The 14,131-nt window shown below is 34.6% G+C and overlaps 2 protein-coding genes across 9 annotated transcripts; both read right to left on the reverse strand.

Annotated features, from left to right (window-relative positions):
* Positions 1-472: 472 nt before the first annotated feature.
* LOC107910689 (DUF724 domain-containing protein 2) lies at positions 473-6,326 on the reverse strand. 5 transcript variants are annotated; one of them, XM_041098215.1, is made up of 10 exons: positions 5,752-6,326; positions 4,916-5,332; positions 3,925-4,380; positions 3,399-3,449; positions 3,173-3,284; positions 2,883-3,094; positions 2,366-2,462; positions 2,196-2,285; positions 1,572-1,703; positions 473-1,447 (listed from the first exon to the last, which is right to left on the reverse strand). In XM_041098215.1, the coding sequence occupies exons 1-10, from the start codon at positions 6,226-6,228 to the stop codon at positions 753-755; spliced, it is 2,739 nt and encodes a 912-aa protein (XP_040954149.1). In that variant the 5' UTR covers positions 6,229-6,326; the 3' UTR covers positions 473-752. The 5 variants fall into 5 exon arrangements, with proteins under 5 accessions (XP_040954149.1, XP_040954148.1, XP_040954150.1 ...); XM_041098214.1 differs by having other exon boundaries at positions 2,181-2,285; XM_041098216.1 differs by lacking the exon at positions 3,399-3,449 and having other exon boundaries at positions 2,181-2,285.
* Positions 6,327-6,704: 378 nt separating this feature from the next.
* On the reverse strand, positions 6,705-13,171 carry LOC107910678 (SWR1-complex protein 4). Of its 4 annotated transcripts, none has more exons than XM_016838628.2 (17): positions 12,879-13,171; positions 12,687-12,773; positions 12,281-12,346; positions 12,146-12,205; positions 11,936-11,992; positions 11,626-11,755; positions 11,410-11,477; positions 11,174-11,266; positions 10,993-11,040; positions 10,539-10,715; positions 10,140-10,250; positions 9,534-9,629; positions 7,676-7,747; positions 7,505-7,565; positions 7,379-7,422; positions 7,198-7,287; positions 6,705-7,088 (listed from the first exon to the last, which is right to left on the reverse strand). In XM_016838628.2, exons 1-16 carry the CDS (start codon positions 12,990-12,992, stop codon positions 7,204-7,206), a joined length of 1,368 nt encoding a protein of 455 aa, XP_016694117.2. In that variant the 5' UTR covers positions 12,993-13,171; the 3' UTR covers positions 6,705-7,088; positions 7,198-7,203. The 4 variants fall into 4 exon arrangements, with proteins under 4 accessions (XP_016694117.2, XP_016694135.2, XP_040954154.1 ...); XM_016838646.2 differs by having other exon boundaries at positions 7,379-7,413; positions 12,879-13,143; XM_041098220.1 differs by having other exon boundaries at positions 6,705-7,095; positions 7,379-7,413; positions 12,879-13,143.
* Between the last annotated feature and the right edge of the window lie 960 nt (positions 13,172-14,131).

Genomic DNA, 14,131 nt, shown 5'->3' on the forward strand with positions numbered 1-14,131 from the left:
GAGATATAAAATTATTAAATTTCAAAATTAAACCATAAAAGAAAATATAATCAGAAAGCCAAAAGAAATACAAATTTGTTAGAAAAGCAAAGGATTGTTGAGAACAAACATAAAAATTGTTTAATAGAAGTACCTAAATTTGAATTACAAAATTAAATGTTGTATAAAATGGGCTTTCCTATATTAGCATCAATACTGAGGTGTCTCGCCTTTCCTTTTTAAACACCCGACTTTTAGGGAAAGAAATATTTTGTGATTCATGTACATTTGCACATCGGCATGTTAAATTCAGACGTAAGAAGAGAAAATGGTGCAATCAAATTTGATTTATTTATGTTTTGTATTTTAATTAACTTCTTTAGCTTTAGCCTTTTTTACGAATAAATAATAATGACTCAAAAACATCCAAATCAGTAATCTGTAAGTGCAATATGCCAAAATTTAAATATAACAATTAAAAGGGCATCGATGATGAGGGACCTAAAAAAGTTAGTATTGCACATTTTCATAAAGTTCTAGTCTAGGCTAGAGAAGCAGGTTCATGTTTTTGACTCCAAAAACAAAAATAGACGTAACATACAAGACACTGAAGAACAGAAAGGTGCATGAAACAGCATATCTATAAATCAAAAAGGACCCTCTACTGATTCACCCTAACCACTACAATTGCGCCTAAAAAACAACCCCACTACAATCGAACCCACATATTTAACAACAATAATTAGCGATTCCAACATGAAACCAATGAGTGATCATGGCAACTTCCACGACGCAGTAGCTATTTTCTTAAATTCATGAGGGGCATTCTGAATAAGCTTATTTAGAACATCAGCATGCAACTTCAAACTACCAACCTTAAGACTCTTGGTCTCCTTCTCTGACTTTATGGAAGAATGTTGTTCTTGTAATTGAGCAATCTTCTTTTCAATCTCTTCCATCTCTTCATCAAATTTAGTTATCCCCTTTGTATTTTCCATTATCTCACTTTCTGCATTTTCTTTCTCCCCTAGATGCTGACTATGCCCTTCTTTGATTGAAAGTAGTTTATTCACACGGCGCCTAAGCAGACTAACATCAAATCCGTGCTTTTCCAAGTCATCAAGACCTTCTGAAATGCTGTCAAATGTGTTTCGAGGGTCATCAAAATGCAACATGGATATCTTATCAAACAAACTGGCAAAGGTCACCATGATCCCAATTGCCGATCCCTCACGAAACTCCTCTCTGCTTTCAGCCAAAGGTTGAAAATGTGGTTTTTGGGGCACAATTTGGAAGACATCCAAAGATTCAATTGTTCGCCATATAGGTGATTTCTTCACAAAAGGCAAACTCTGATCACTATCCAATGGGCTTCTACCAGTAGCATCAATTGCATGAGATTCAATAGGAACATCAACCAATCCTTTTTCCTCATTCCATCCATTGACGAGCCTGCCAGAGGAGAGCCCTGGAAGGGAAAAAAATCCCCAAAATGTTGTAAATATAAAAGCCGAGTGATGATCTACATTTATGTACCCAGACAGAGAGAGATTATACGAAACAAGTTTTATAAATCTGATGAAGCTGCTTACTTGATTCTTCATCACCTGAGGAGTGGATTCCCCCTATCCAAGTTGATAGAGGTTGATCGTCCTCATTCATGTCGGAAATCCCAGCAGTCGCCAAGTGAACCTCTCTTGTTTTTTGGTCGTCATTTATCCTTCCTGTAAAATCTTCAGAGGTTATACACTTAACAAATAGGATGGTTAATTCACAAACTATAAGGCGAGTAACCATAAACTACAAAAAGTTAACAGATAGTCAACTTAATTACATCAACATCAGGTAAAAGACAGCATAAGAAACGAGAAGAAAAAGCTGTTGGTACATGCATGACCTTTCTTCTCAACATCACTCTCCCCTCCCCAGCACACGTAAAACAAAAATATCGCCTTCTTTCATATGCACCCCTACCCAAATCAATTTTCCTGGAAACTGCTCCCATTACGCCTACTATTCTTCTATCAATTAGCATACCACTTGGAAAATTCATTTAAGAAAATGATAACTACTAAACTTGGGTAAAGACATTGGAAGTGCCTAACTCAATGCTTCCAAGAGAGCCTTGTATAGCAGTTTTATACCGTCCTTGAGGCATATTACTAACAATGACAAACCAAGAACTGAGACCCCCCATGTACCTGACAGTTCCACACCTTTATGTTTTGACAAACCAGCTTCATCACTCGTACAATCTTTTAAAACTTTTTCATCAGTAATACCTCCAGCCCCATTTTGCTCCTTACCTACCAATCGTAATATTAAGTTTGCATTGACACAGATTTGCCTATATACATCAAAAAGCTGAAGCTTAAGTTTTATATACCAGCATGAAAAGCCTTCGGACTTGTAACTACTGCTTTACGTGGTCTTCCCCTCTTTTTTTTCGGATCGCTTTCTCCAACATTATTTTCCATTATTTCCTATATCAGTTAGAGAAACAGTTAATATTACTACCAGAGGAATATATATATACAGGAAATCAAATTAATAAAGGGGATTCAGATTCCATGTTTGCTAACATATTAAGATAAAAGACAGGCCACAGAGCAGGCTCAAGAAAATTTTCTATTTTAATAAAATGAGCAGACAACACCCAAAAAGTTAACCACTTAATTAGACTTTATATACTGGCCAAAAAGAAAAGGCATTATATGTAAAACAATAACATTAGATATACTCTTTTACCTATGATCATGACAAGGAAATATAGATCAGTTATCAAGTACTTCCAACAGTTAATAACAAACTTGTTCCCATTTAAGAATTTGAGGCATTTTGAATTTAAAAGTTTATATTAGTAGTTTCTATGAGCCAAAGACTAAAATGAATTTTTTGCTTACCATATTTTCATTTCTGACTGAATCATTTAAATTGTTCTTTTGATCCCCCATTAGCTTCCCAGGTTCCTCACTAGGGATCTGACAGGAATTTTCAGCCTGTAAAGTCTTTGAGAACTTTGCTGCTAATCCTAAGATGATGGGCATTTCAACTTCTTTTGTTTTAATATCCCCTTCATTAATTTCTCCAGCAACCCTTGTAGTTCCTTCCTTGCCTGAAAATATATAATACGTACACATTATCTTTAAACAATTTATCAAACTGGCAAACATGTATTGAAGACTAAATTTACCTGCTGTCAAAACCTGTGGGCTGTTACTTGGTGACTTTCTAACTTTTACATTCCTCTTCGCAAGGTTGTCTACTTTACCGTCAGCTGAACCAACTTTCTGCCTCTTAGTCGTCTGCATTAGTAAGGGGAAATGTAGATCAAGTGAAGGTAGTAGCGACAGTGCTGAATAGGAATATTGGCTGATGGAGCCAACAAATCCAAAGTGACAATAATCAATGATCATTACCCAGTTAGAACGGTGATGTTGACAGAAAAGGCGGTCATTTGAAGCAGTTTGCTGCAAAGCAAGTGGGCACATTGAATATCCCAGTTGGAAAACAAGGTAGCTCAACCCTTGAAACAACCCATTGAGCAGTGACAACTATGTCAAGCAGGCCAATTTTTTTATGACTCACGTAGACAAGACCTGTTTTTAGTTATTATGATTCTAAAGCAGCAAGCTAGTTTTCACTTCTTTGTGCAAAGGTTATGCTTGAAGGCACACATGATTTTCTAGCATATTTTAGAACAAGACATACTCTTAACATGGTGAAGTTTTAGAAGCTGAGTGCTTCAAGGAAAGGCAACTCAGGCATGCAACGCAGACACCAAAGAGTGGTAAAGTACACAGTACTTTAAAGTGATATTTATACATTTCTCGTCATCAAATAGGAATGTATTAACATGTGAAAAAGAAAACAAAGAACGAAATGAAAATGATCTGATGTTGCTAGTATGAACAATGGAACTCCAAAACAATAAATCTAACTCACAGTTGTTGCTTCTGTTAATGGGCTCTCACTCTTAGCACGAGGCTGATCAGCAATCACAGTTTTCTTTGGGAATTTAGTAGCTTTACCACCAGTCCTCGGATTCCCTTCTTTACACAATGTTTCACTAGGCATATCTTTTAACTGATCGCCAGTGACTGATATCGGTGTTACCACTGCATTTCCTTCAGTTTGCTTTTTTGAAGACAGTGAATTAGAAGTGTTGCCATTTGATGTTTCCAGTTTGACCTTCTTCCTGCCTGAGTGCAAAGTACTGTTTTCATCAGTGGGAGTTGGCTGCTCTGTAGCATTCCTTTTCATCTTTTTCAAAGGAATCTTATCTTCAGTGTTTTCTTTTGTGGACAAGGAACTTTCAAGTTCTCCAGCCACCTTGGTGTTCCGGGTACCACAGAGAGCATCCCCTATCAGCTCTTGGTCATCAGAAGCAATTATGACTTCCTGAAACAAAAGCTCACCGCTTAAGTACTCTTTTACCTAAAAACGAATGATATTTACACTTGCATGCTACTAAATTTCTGAAATAATCACAACAAAAAAATGCAAACCACTAAAGGAATTGTAGACAATGCCAGAAGTAGTACAAACATTTAAGGCATTCAACACACAAATTAGTTACATGTAGAATCTGACCAGATTCTAAAAAACAGTGAATCGTACACAAAAACTAGTTCAACATCTGTCTAGAAAAAGTTGAAATATGTGTAGAAGGGAAGATAAGACATAAAAACAAAGCATTTTTAAAACTGGAATACAGAAGGCCATCACTGTTATGAACAGAAATCAACTTAGATAAAGCCAAAAATCATTATTTCAGATATTTATTTCCTTCTCCTTTTAAGATAATTAAATGGTATGCTAGACCCATGTTCAGTACCACAAACACAACATTAACAGCTCATTAAATTTTAAAATGGGAAAATAATGGGGTAACAAAAGAAATTTATATCCCAAAAAGAAGAAGTAGGAGAGATACCTTGGATTTACTAATCCAGTTTCCATCCGTCCATTCAACGTTAGGCCTTATATCAGAGTGAGAGAGTTCCTTGTCCTCATTTCCATGCTTAAAGAAGACATTGTACCTTCTTCCAGTAAGAACTTTGGTAATTACTCCAGTGCGCCAACCAAAATTATATGTTGTATCCACTCTTTCCAGCAATTCATAATTCCTATCTGCATATCGAGGAGGAGTGGGTCTGATATGGAGGGAATCTACAACAACTTTTGCAGTCCCAGCCTCATCATCATTCTTAGAGTTCTGATACTTCACCAGGAAAGTCTTATCCTCATTTTCTTTTACGACTATTGCAGGGAACCAAACATCACGTAGGCTTTCATCATCAACATTTACCTCCACTGCTGTCCCAGAGCTAAAAACGGAGCCTGTTGATTGCTTTAAAAAAAAAAAAATCACTCACACGATACCATACCAAAAGTCAATCAGGTTTCCACAGATGAAAGTTTCGTAAATATCAAACTAAATTTACATGACTCCCAGACCAAAATGCAATGAAAATTAGCAGAACTTGAACAAAGAAAGCACTGAAGGTGAAACATATCGATCGAGTTCATTATTTACACCAATTAATTAAGCACTAGAAAGGCTCTAATTTTAGAAGCAATCATGAAAGCACGACTTAAATAGCAAATTTTCAGTGTAAAAAGCTACATGCAGTGAGATTCGCAAGTTCAATACCGGGAAAAAACTTATTCCTAAAAAAGTTCGGCTCTCAACTCCAAAATAAACCCCCCCCCCCAAATTTCCAGATAAAAAAACTGAAAAATTAAAAAGAATGAACACTTCACCCATACCTGCTTTTCAGGGCGAACCCAGTTGCCATCGATCCAATCCCAATGAACCCTTAAATCTTTCCTATCAAACTCAATGACATCAGGAGGATTATCAAAGTAAACCCTATATTTCGACTTCGCCAAAACCTTCCTCACAACGCCAGTCCACCAACCATCTCTGTACCTCGCATCAACGACGTCGTTCACTTCGAACCCGGACTGAGCATTTCCCTTCTCATTAGGCGGCAAAGGGCGAATATAACCGGGGTCGACATGCTCAGTCAAAGGGGACTTACCATCGTCAGCGAGTAAAGTCTTGTAGCGAACAAATGCCTTCTTTCGTTTCTTGGAAGCGGATTTGGGAGGCATTTCGAGGATAGTGGCCAAGTACCAAGCCCCTCGAAAGCCTTCCTCGTCACTGCTGACCTCGACTGGGGCTCCCTTGCTTAAAGGCTGTTGTTGTTGAAGTGGGTCATTTTCAGCAGGAGAATTCACCATGCTTGGTGAAACTGAGAGAGTTAGGGTATGTGGTGTGGAATCTTTCTAGCAGAAAATTCTAAGAGTTTTTTTTCTTTTTTTCTTTTTTTATCTATTTTTATTTGGACTCTGCACTTCGCATTTCAGTCAATCGGCTAAAGCTAAATGCTATTGGCCTCTTTTTCTTTTTCTTTTTCTTTTTCTTTCTTGAAGTTCTCTATCAGTATAAAAAATTAAAGAATTGAATTTTACAATTATATGCTGCAACTCCAACCAAGACAAATGCCTTGTTTCCAAATTTTCCTTGTTCATTTATAGTTAGTAATGTTTATTATTTATATGATATTGTATTTATTCACAAAACATAGTAAATAATTTGTTTTCTTTTGTTTTGCTTATGACGATTATGTCACAACTGGACTAACACATTCAGACTTCTATATTTCAATCACCACATGTTCGGTTGAAAAAACACATGAATCATATAAATAAATAAATAAACACTTAAAAGGACTTGTTTTAATTGCATGTAATTTTTTTGAAAAGAAATTAAAAATTAATTACCACGACAGAATATCTAGGTAGCTCCTGGATAGAAATATGAACATTTACAAAATAAAATACCCAACTCTCTCAGCTAAGCAAAATGGGTGAAAAATACGTGTTGGTGTTTTTGGATCCTGATGCTTTATGCATATTCATTCAAAAAGATGTTGTCTTTTTCCTACTTGACTACACAAACTTACAAAGCCAGGTCAAAGGGTTAGAAAAAAAAAAGCGAGAGAGAGAGAGAGAGAGAGAACTTGGTAGTCAAAACTATGGAACTTGTTCATCTGCTTCCAATGACCAATGGTAGAGTAACAATGGGGTTGGCAATGACCCTGAAATCTTGCAATGAATCAAAAACAGGCTGATGAGAATTTGGGCAAATAAGAAAAAAGCAATATCATCATTTTGTTTATACGGGGTGATGTCAATTTGCTAGCTCACCCTTTTTTATAGATCAGAAGCTTTCATCTTTCTTGGTCTTTTATGAGCTCCCGCTGGTGACGATGGAGTCTCAGATGTTCTCCCAGGTCCCTACAATACATATACAGATCATAAGACCTGATAAGTTCCAAAACTTTAAGAGACAAAAGGACATATTAAGGCAAGAAAATAATATAGATACCTTTCGTTTTTGCTCCCTTTTGACAACCCTATCACCTGGAATTACTATCAGATATGAAAATGATCAAAACCATTAAACTCGCCCGTCTCAGATAAAAATATTAAAGGAAAATGAGATATATATTACCTCCAAAACTAATGGTGTCGGGGACAAATGTGCGGTCCTGATCAGCAGCACGTTGTGATCGCTGCTCAATTGACAGAACCCCACAAAGTTTCAATGATTTGAACCATTGACATAATCACACATCTGTAAAACTATGAGATTAAAATGATTCAGAGACTTAGATTTTTCAACCTTTGCAGTGCCTGGCATATCACCATAGGAACCATCACGGAAAGATGAACCTTCTGCCTCCTTGTATTGCAACTGTTAAAAAGACACAAAACTTCTTTTAATGCCTTGGCTAAACTTCTGAACACAATTAATCAAGCATAATTCATAATTTAGATCTAACTCTAAAGATGTGCTTGGTTAGGTGGAAAAGACGAGGGACTAGAAAAATGGAAAGAAAATAAATTTTAAGTGTGCTTGGTAGGGAAGAAAAGTGAGGAAAAAAATAGAAAAGATGACCATTTTTCATCCTAATGCATAAAAATCAATACTTCCAAATTGGAAAGATGAGAGGAGAGAAAATGAGATGTGTATTTTAGTTCAAAATTATGCATTTTTTCCTTTCATTTTTCAACTTTACCAAGCAATGAATAGAAAGAAATTTCATATTTTCCATCTTTCTATTTTTCTACCACTTCAATTTTCCATCTTTTTCATTTTCTTTCCACTCTACCAAGCAAAGTCTAAATCCGGAACCCCACAGTTTCAACACCTTGGCCTAATTGGTACAAGCACAATAAATGATATAATTTTTCAGATCCCTATCAGAAAAGAAAATATAATATCTTGGACTCGACGAAAATGAGAAATACCATGACTAAGTTCATTCTCTTTTTTTTTTTCATAAATAATAAATTCAGTAAAAGGAATTGGAGATGAGAACTATTTTAACGAAGTTGTACAATAATTTTGCAGGAATTGTTTAACTACAGATCTTAACATGAATGGTAGGACTTGATATAAAGGAGGAGTGTTAAGTAACACTCAAGTTTCAAAATGATGAATAAAAGATAGATGTTACAACATCAAGGTGTTTGGTTGTTGAAAATTGTGATACATATTACTCTTCTTATCATGTATTTGCTGAGTTAAAACATAAGTATTCTTTGTTAATGTACCATCTTACCCTTAACATCTTTATTTTTTTATATAATTTAAAATAAAATATAATAAAACTATTTAAAAAAATATTTATATTAAAATATAATAAAATACTAAAATAAAAAAATATTATAATATTTAATTTTATATTAATATTAAGATAATAAAATAAAAGTATTGTTGTTTGAAAACAATATACTAATATTATTACTTTTTTTAAAATAATAAAAATATATATTTATATATAAACATATAAATAAAAATATATTAAATTATATAATTTTATATTAATATTAATATATTAATATAAATATTAAAATATTATTAAAATGTATACTTTTAATATTAATATAATAAAATATAATATCTATATAATTGTATAATTTTATATTAAATATATAAAATAATAAAATATTACCGTTTGAAATTGATAAAATAATAAAATATATATTTTTATTAACATTTATATATTTTATATTAAATTTAAATAAAAATATTTTTAAAAATCATTTAATTTAAATTCAGGCTGAGTCAGGTCAGCCCAAGGACAAGAAATGACGACCCGGGGCGCTGGGCTGACCAAGTCTGGTGGGTCACTTGACTCGTGAACTGCTGTACTTGAAATGTGTGGTTGTTGGGTGAGAATAAAATTGGAACAAAAATAGTTGAAGTTGAGTAAAAGACGAGTGATATTTAAAGTATACATTCACATAGGTGAAAGTTATCACCCATCTAAGTAAAAAGTCATGTGACCTTGTTATTTATCAAGACTACCAAATGCCTTGTTATTTGAAACTCATGTGATAGTTCCGTAAAAATGAGCTATCAAACCAGTTTCAAGCAAACCAAACGGGCCCTAAAGGATTAAGTTATTATTAAAAAAAGGGCCCAAAGAAGACGATCATTCTACAGATAATTTTGAGACATGAATGTAAAATACCTGTTTCTGGAGATTTAGCAACGTTAGAATTTCTTTTCTTAATTCAAGATGCTCAGCACAAACGGCCTTTGTTGGAACCTTTGGCTTTAAATTAACCTGTAAAGATAAATACAAAACTTATATACCCAGTTTCAGGAAGACAAAGAACAAGAATAATGAAGAATGCTTAAAAGATTAAGAATAGAGTTACAAGCAAATGACAACAAATACAGAGCAAAGGATTTACTTTGGCACAAACCGGCAATAATTATTAAAAGTAATAAAACAGGCTATCTAACAATGACAAAAAATCTATTTTACTGAACCTCTACATCATCTCCAATAAGACCAATTTCATCTAGAAACATAAAAGACCTTATAATTTGAGAAATCATAGATTGAATAGGCTCACAAATGAAATCCAGTGAGAAACCCTCAGAGAGAGGAATCTTCATGTGTAGAAATTGCAACCAAAAAAACTGAATTAGAATAAGTTTAAGAAATGAAGTAACCATTAGAAAGAGTTTTCCAGTCTGGTCATCATGCATATAATTCAACATCATCCACCAACAAGTGATATAAGAATCTATCTGTGCATAATTAAAATTTCAGGGAGCATAGACAAACCCCAAGATCTTGTAAGGTTTGCTCAACCCGCTTGATGGTCCGAAGTCCAGCAGAGGAGCTTGCAGCTTGGACCATTTGCTCAAGTGCATAAGTTCTCAAATATACCCGAAGCTGAAAATTATATCACAACAGTCAAAGAACTTTTTTACAAGAGCAAAAATATCAAGTAACAAACTTTAGAAAACATAGACACACACAAACCTTCTTCCATCAAACTTCCAAGAAGTAACTTGCCTTAGGTACTAATTCGACCATAAAAATATTATAGGGGTGCACATTTAGTAAGTCGAATTAAACACATTTTACTGATGACAGAAGCAATCATTTCCAATTATGTTTTATTCATTGATGGAAAGAGAATGAGAGAAGAGAAAACTGAAGAACAGATGCCGCACATACCATACGCAAGGAAGCAAGAGTTGAGGCATTATCAGCTATTACTGAGGTAGAAGGTGCAATCGCTGCAGCAGGTGCTTGAACATTGGACGGAGATATAGTATCTCCAGGTCCAACAGCCCCCTCAGCACTTTCAAGACCAACATCTGAGGGGACAGGCAAATCAGGTTCTTCAGCAGCCTGGACAGTATATACATAGAAAGCTATATTATTCTAGATTGTAGAAAATCCAGTGGCAATCAGATAAGCAAATACATGAAAACACACACACCCCTATGATTTTTAACTGAATTCCAACTCAAGCATACAATATCATGTGACTATCAAATCAAGTTGAAAATGTTTATGCCTTTAGACTTTAATTGAAAATTCAAGTGGCATTAACAGATATCATATTTAAAGTCCAGAAAGAGAAACTGCAACTGCCACAATAGCAGCTTGTCCAGCTGATACATACCCGTGCCGCCATACGTGACTCGGCTATTCTTTTTGCTTCAGCAAGAACCTGAAGAAAAAAAAACCATAGACCAGTGAAGAATTCTACATATTCAACCAACAAGCCTACACGCAAATAAATGATGTTGAAGATCACATAATAAATGGCAGTAATATAAGGGCCAAAGGAAAAAAATATGCACCTCAGCATCTTTCCGCTCTTGGTGCTTTGTTTGAGAAAGGACCATTGATAAAGCACGCTTGCGTTCAGTCTCTTGAGTAACATTGTAGGGTTCCTATACCCAGAACAATATATATTAAATAATTTTCTAGAGCGATATTATAGACACCATAACAGCTTATTTTTGTTCCTACTTCCTAGAAACTGCAACAAAAGGTAAATCATTTATATGGTGCTGCCGCTGAATTGATAGCAGACCTTAACAAGAGGATGCCCTGCAACTTCACCAGGAGATGGAGCCCTAGCAACCAGAATGGCTCGAGACACTACATAAAGATAGTGCTATAATTACCATGAGAACCATATATCAAAGCTCAAATGAAAAAGATTATATGCAATTCTGAACTGTAAACAGAACAGCAAGAAAGTGATTTGAATGATTGCAATAGATAGTCTAGAAATTTGTCACAGTACCACTATAATATCGATCCTTCAGTTCCTCCACAGTCCGGTGTGTTGGGAACCTGTCAGCTATAATGATGAAGCGGAGATCAAACCGTTCGCACAAGTCAAACAATTGATCTGTCTCTTCCTTGGTCCATTTCTAATTATCAAGGTAAAACAAAAGAGAATCAACCTGGCAAATTGAATCAATGGAAGCACAAATACATGCCTTAATCCTACTATCTACTTTCACTATTTCAAATTTTCAATCAGACAAAAAATTAAAAAGCATTAGCAGAGAAACCAAAACCAAGAGCTGCAACCTCAAGTTGATACATACAGGATCAGTTAAATACTTCTCATATTCCTCATCTGTGTATCTGATAACATCAACAGACTGCACCACACCAGACAAATGAACAAACACGTTCAATTGCATGAACAAACAAATGCATAGAAACTTAAGGATAAAGAAAAATAGATACAGCATGAACTATTTTGACAGTAAATACGAACAGAGCAGAAAAATGAAAACAAACTGTGTGCTTACCTTGTTATACTTAGCAAAGGAATAATCACCGGTTGGTGGAACACCATTTACAACTCTCACCTGAATTATATAAGAGAGACTAAGAGTTTAAACGAAATAAACCACAATGTTAAGGGGGAGTTTTATGATACTTACCCAGTGGTAAAGTTGCAAATCATCCTTTCGGGCAGAGCTTGTGAAAGGAAGCCACTGCCATGTGATCTGAAGAAAATTTCAAAATCATTAAGAAACTCACCTTAAAGTATAGCATCTACCACCAAGAAATATCAATGTAAATCATTTAACGTGAAAATTAGTTTAGTACTTTTTTTTTATGCTCCATTTGACAGTTGCTTACACTACTCTTTCTTGTTTGTTGACACTTCCCAAGGGTTTCAATACATGCAAAATTACTTCTATGAAACTCAATACTTTAATACTTGATTCATCAAAGACACATGTAAATACATATAGAATTTGCATCCAAATCTACAATTTTTCTTCGAAAGCAAAACGCAACCAAAAATTGCACTCTAACAAACAAAAGAAGTCATGGAAAAACCTTCTCGTCGGATGGTGGGCGTCGTTTCAATTGAGAGACATCAATGGAAGGCATAAGCGGAGCCACCCCACCTGTAAGGGCATAAACCTACAAATTCCACCCCCCAAAAAAAACAAGGAAGAAGTCCTCTTTCACTCAGTTCAAGCTTTTTATTTTTTGAAAAACAAGAAATTCAATTTTCCATTTCTTTACCTCGCGAGAAATGCCATCGGGTTTTCTCTGGGAATCTTTCTGGGGACGTGATTTCTTCTCCTGGGGTATTGGCAACGGAGTTTTGGGCAGCCCAAGGATGTCCTTCGCGTCCATTGTAATTTCACTGCCACTCTCCGATAAAATTTAATTAGGGCTTTTGCAATTCATCCAAAACTCCACTGCTTCTGGAGAAGTTTGATTTTTATCGGGAAATTAGAGCTGCAATGGATAAAAGGGAAAAATTCTAGGTTTTCCCTCAAAGCGCGATGTAGAGGGTGTTGATTGGGTTAATCGACCGGTTAACTGACCCGAAATTACTATAATCGAATTAATTGACCTTCTAAAAATTTTAATCGTTAACCGAACCGATTTTTTTAAAAAAAATTAACCGAACTGAAATTTTTTCGGTTAATAAAGTCGGTTAACCGAATTAACCGAAAATTATGTATTTTTTATTTTTGGTTAAAAATTACTCGAATTACCCGAATTACTCGAATTAACCGAATTAATCGAATTACCGAAAAATAACCGAATTACCCGAATTTTTTTTATTTTTTATTTTTAAAATTTAAAAAATTTATAAATTATTAAAGTAAATTGGGTTTTAGACTTTAGTAAATTGGGTTGTCTTTTAGTTTTAGTTTTTTTGGATTGGGTAATTGGGTAAACTTTAGTTTTAGTTTTATTGGGTTGGGTAATTAAGTTTTGGCTGGATTGGATAATTTTATTTATTAATTTTTTCGGTTAATTGAAAATTTTCGAACCGAATTAACCGTTAACCGAAAAATCATAAAAAAATTAACCGACCCCCAACCGAAAAAATTCGGTTAACCGACCGATTAACCGAATTTGGTCGGTTAACCAAATTTTTTCGGTTTTACCGAATTATGCACACCCCTAACGCGAAGGATGGTTTTGAGCATAACAAAAATTAACTGTAGGATTTGGAAATGATCACTTCCGGGTTACTGATGGGCTTCTATGGACTATTTCTCATCATGTGCTTTGCAAGGGATTTTTTTTGGGGGGGGGGGTTTACTAAGTAAATTTTAGTTATTTACTTAAAAAATATTATAAGGTGGTAATTAAATTATTTGAAAGTTTTCATTTAATTTATTGTTTTATTTAAAAGCTTTATTTAATTTACCAAACCATTAATTTTTTTTAAATATTTTTCCATTGAGCTCCAAGTGATGATTCGACAAAAAGTACAGTGGATCAGTACTCATCAACAAGTAAAAAAATATATCTTA

Source organism: Gossypium hirsutum, chromosome D08, assembly GCF_007990345.1.
Source record: "Gossypium hirsutum isolate 1008001.06 chromosome D08, Gossypium_hirsutum_v2.1, whole genome shotgun sequence".
In the NCBI taxonomy this organism is placed as follows: Eukaryota; Viridiplantae; Streptophyta; class Magnoliopsida; order Malvales; family Malvaceae; genus Gossypium; species Gossypium hirsutum.

What these genes read in the sequence shown, in the direction of transcription:
- LOC107910689 (XM_041098214.1), bottom strand. Translation starts at nt 6,228, where the DNA reads ATGGTGAATTCTCCTGCTGAAAATGACCCACTTCAACAACAACAGCCT. An exon ending in ACTGGATTAGTAAATCCAAG is followed by an intron (nt 4,381 to 4,915) that starts GTATCTCTCCTA and finishes CTTTTGTTTCAG; the next exon opens with GAAGTCATAATTGCTTCTGA. An exon ending in CATTAACAGAAGCAACAACT is followed by an intron (nt 3,450 to 3,924) that starts GTGAGTTAGATT and finishes CTTGCTTTGCAG; the next exon opens with CAAACTGCTTCAAATGACCG.
- LOC107910678 (XM_016838628.2), bottom strand. Translation starts at nt 12,992, where the DNA reads ATGGACGCGAAGGACATCCTTGGGCTGCCCAAAACTCCGTTGCCAATA. An exon ending in CAGGGCATCCTCTTGTTAAG is followed by an intron (nt 11,267 to 11,409) that starts GTCTGCTATCAA and finishes TTCTGGGTATAG; the next exon opens with GAACCCTACAATGTTACTCA. An exon ending in CTCTTGCTTCCTTGCGTATG is followed by an intron (nt 10,251 to 10,538) that starts GTATGTGCGGCA and finishes TATAATTTTCAG; the next exon opens with CTTCGGGTATATTTGAGAAC.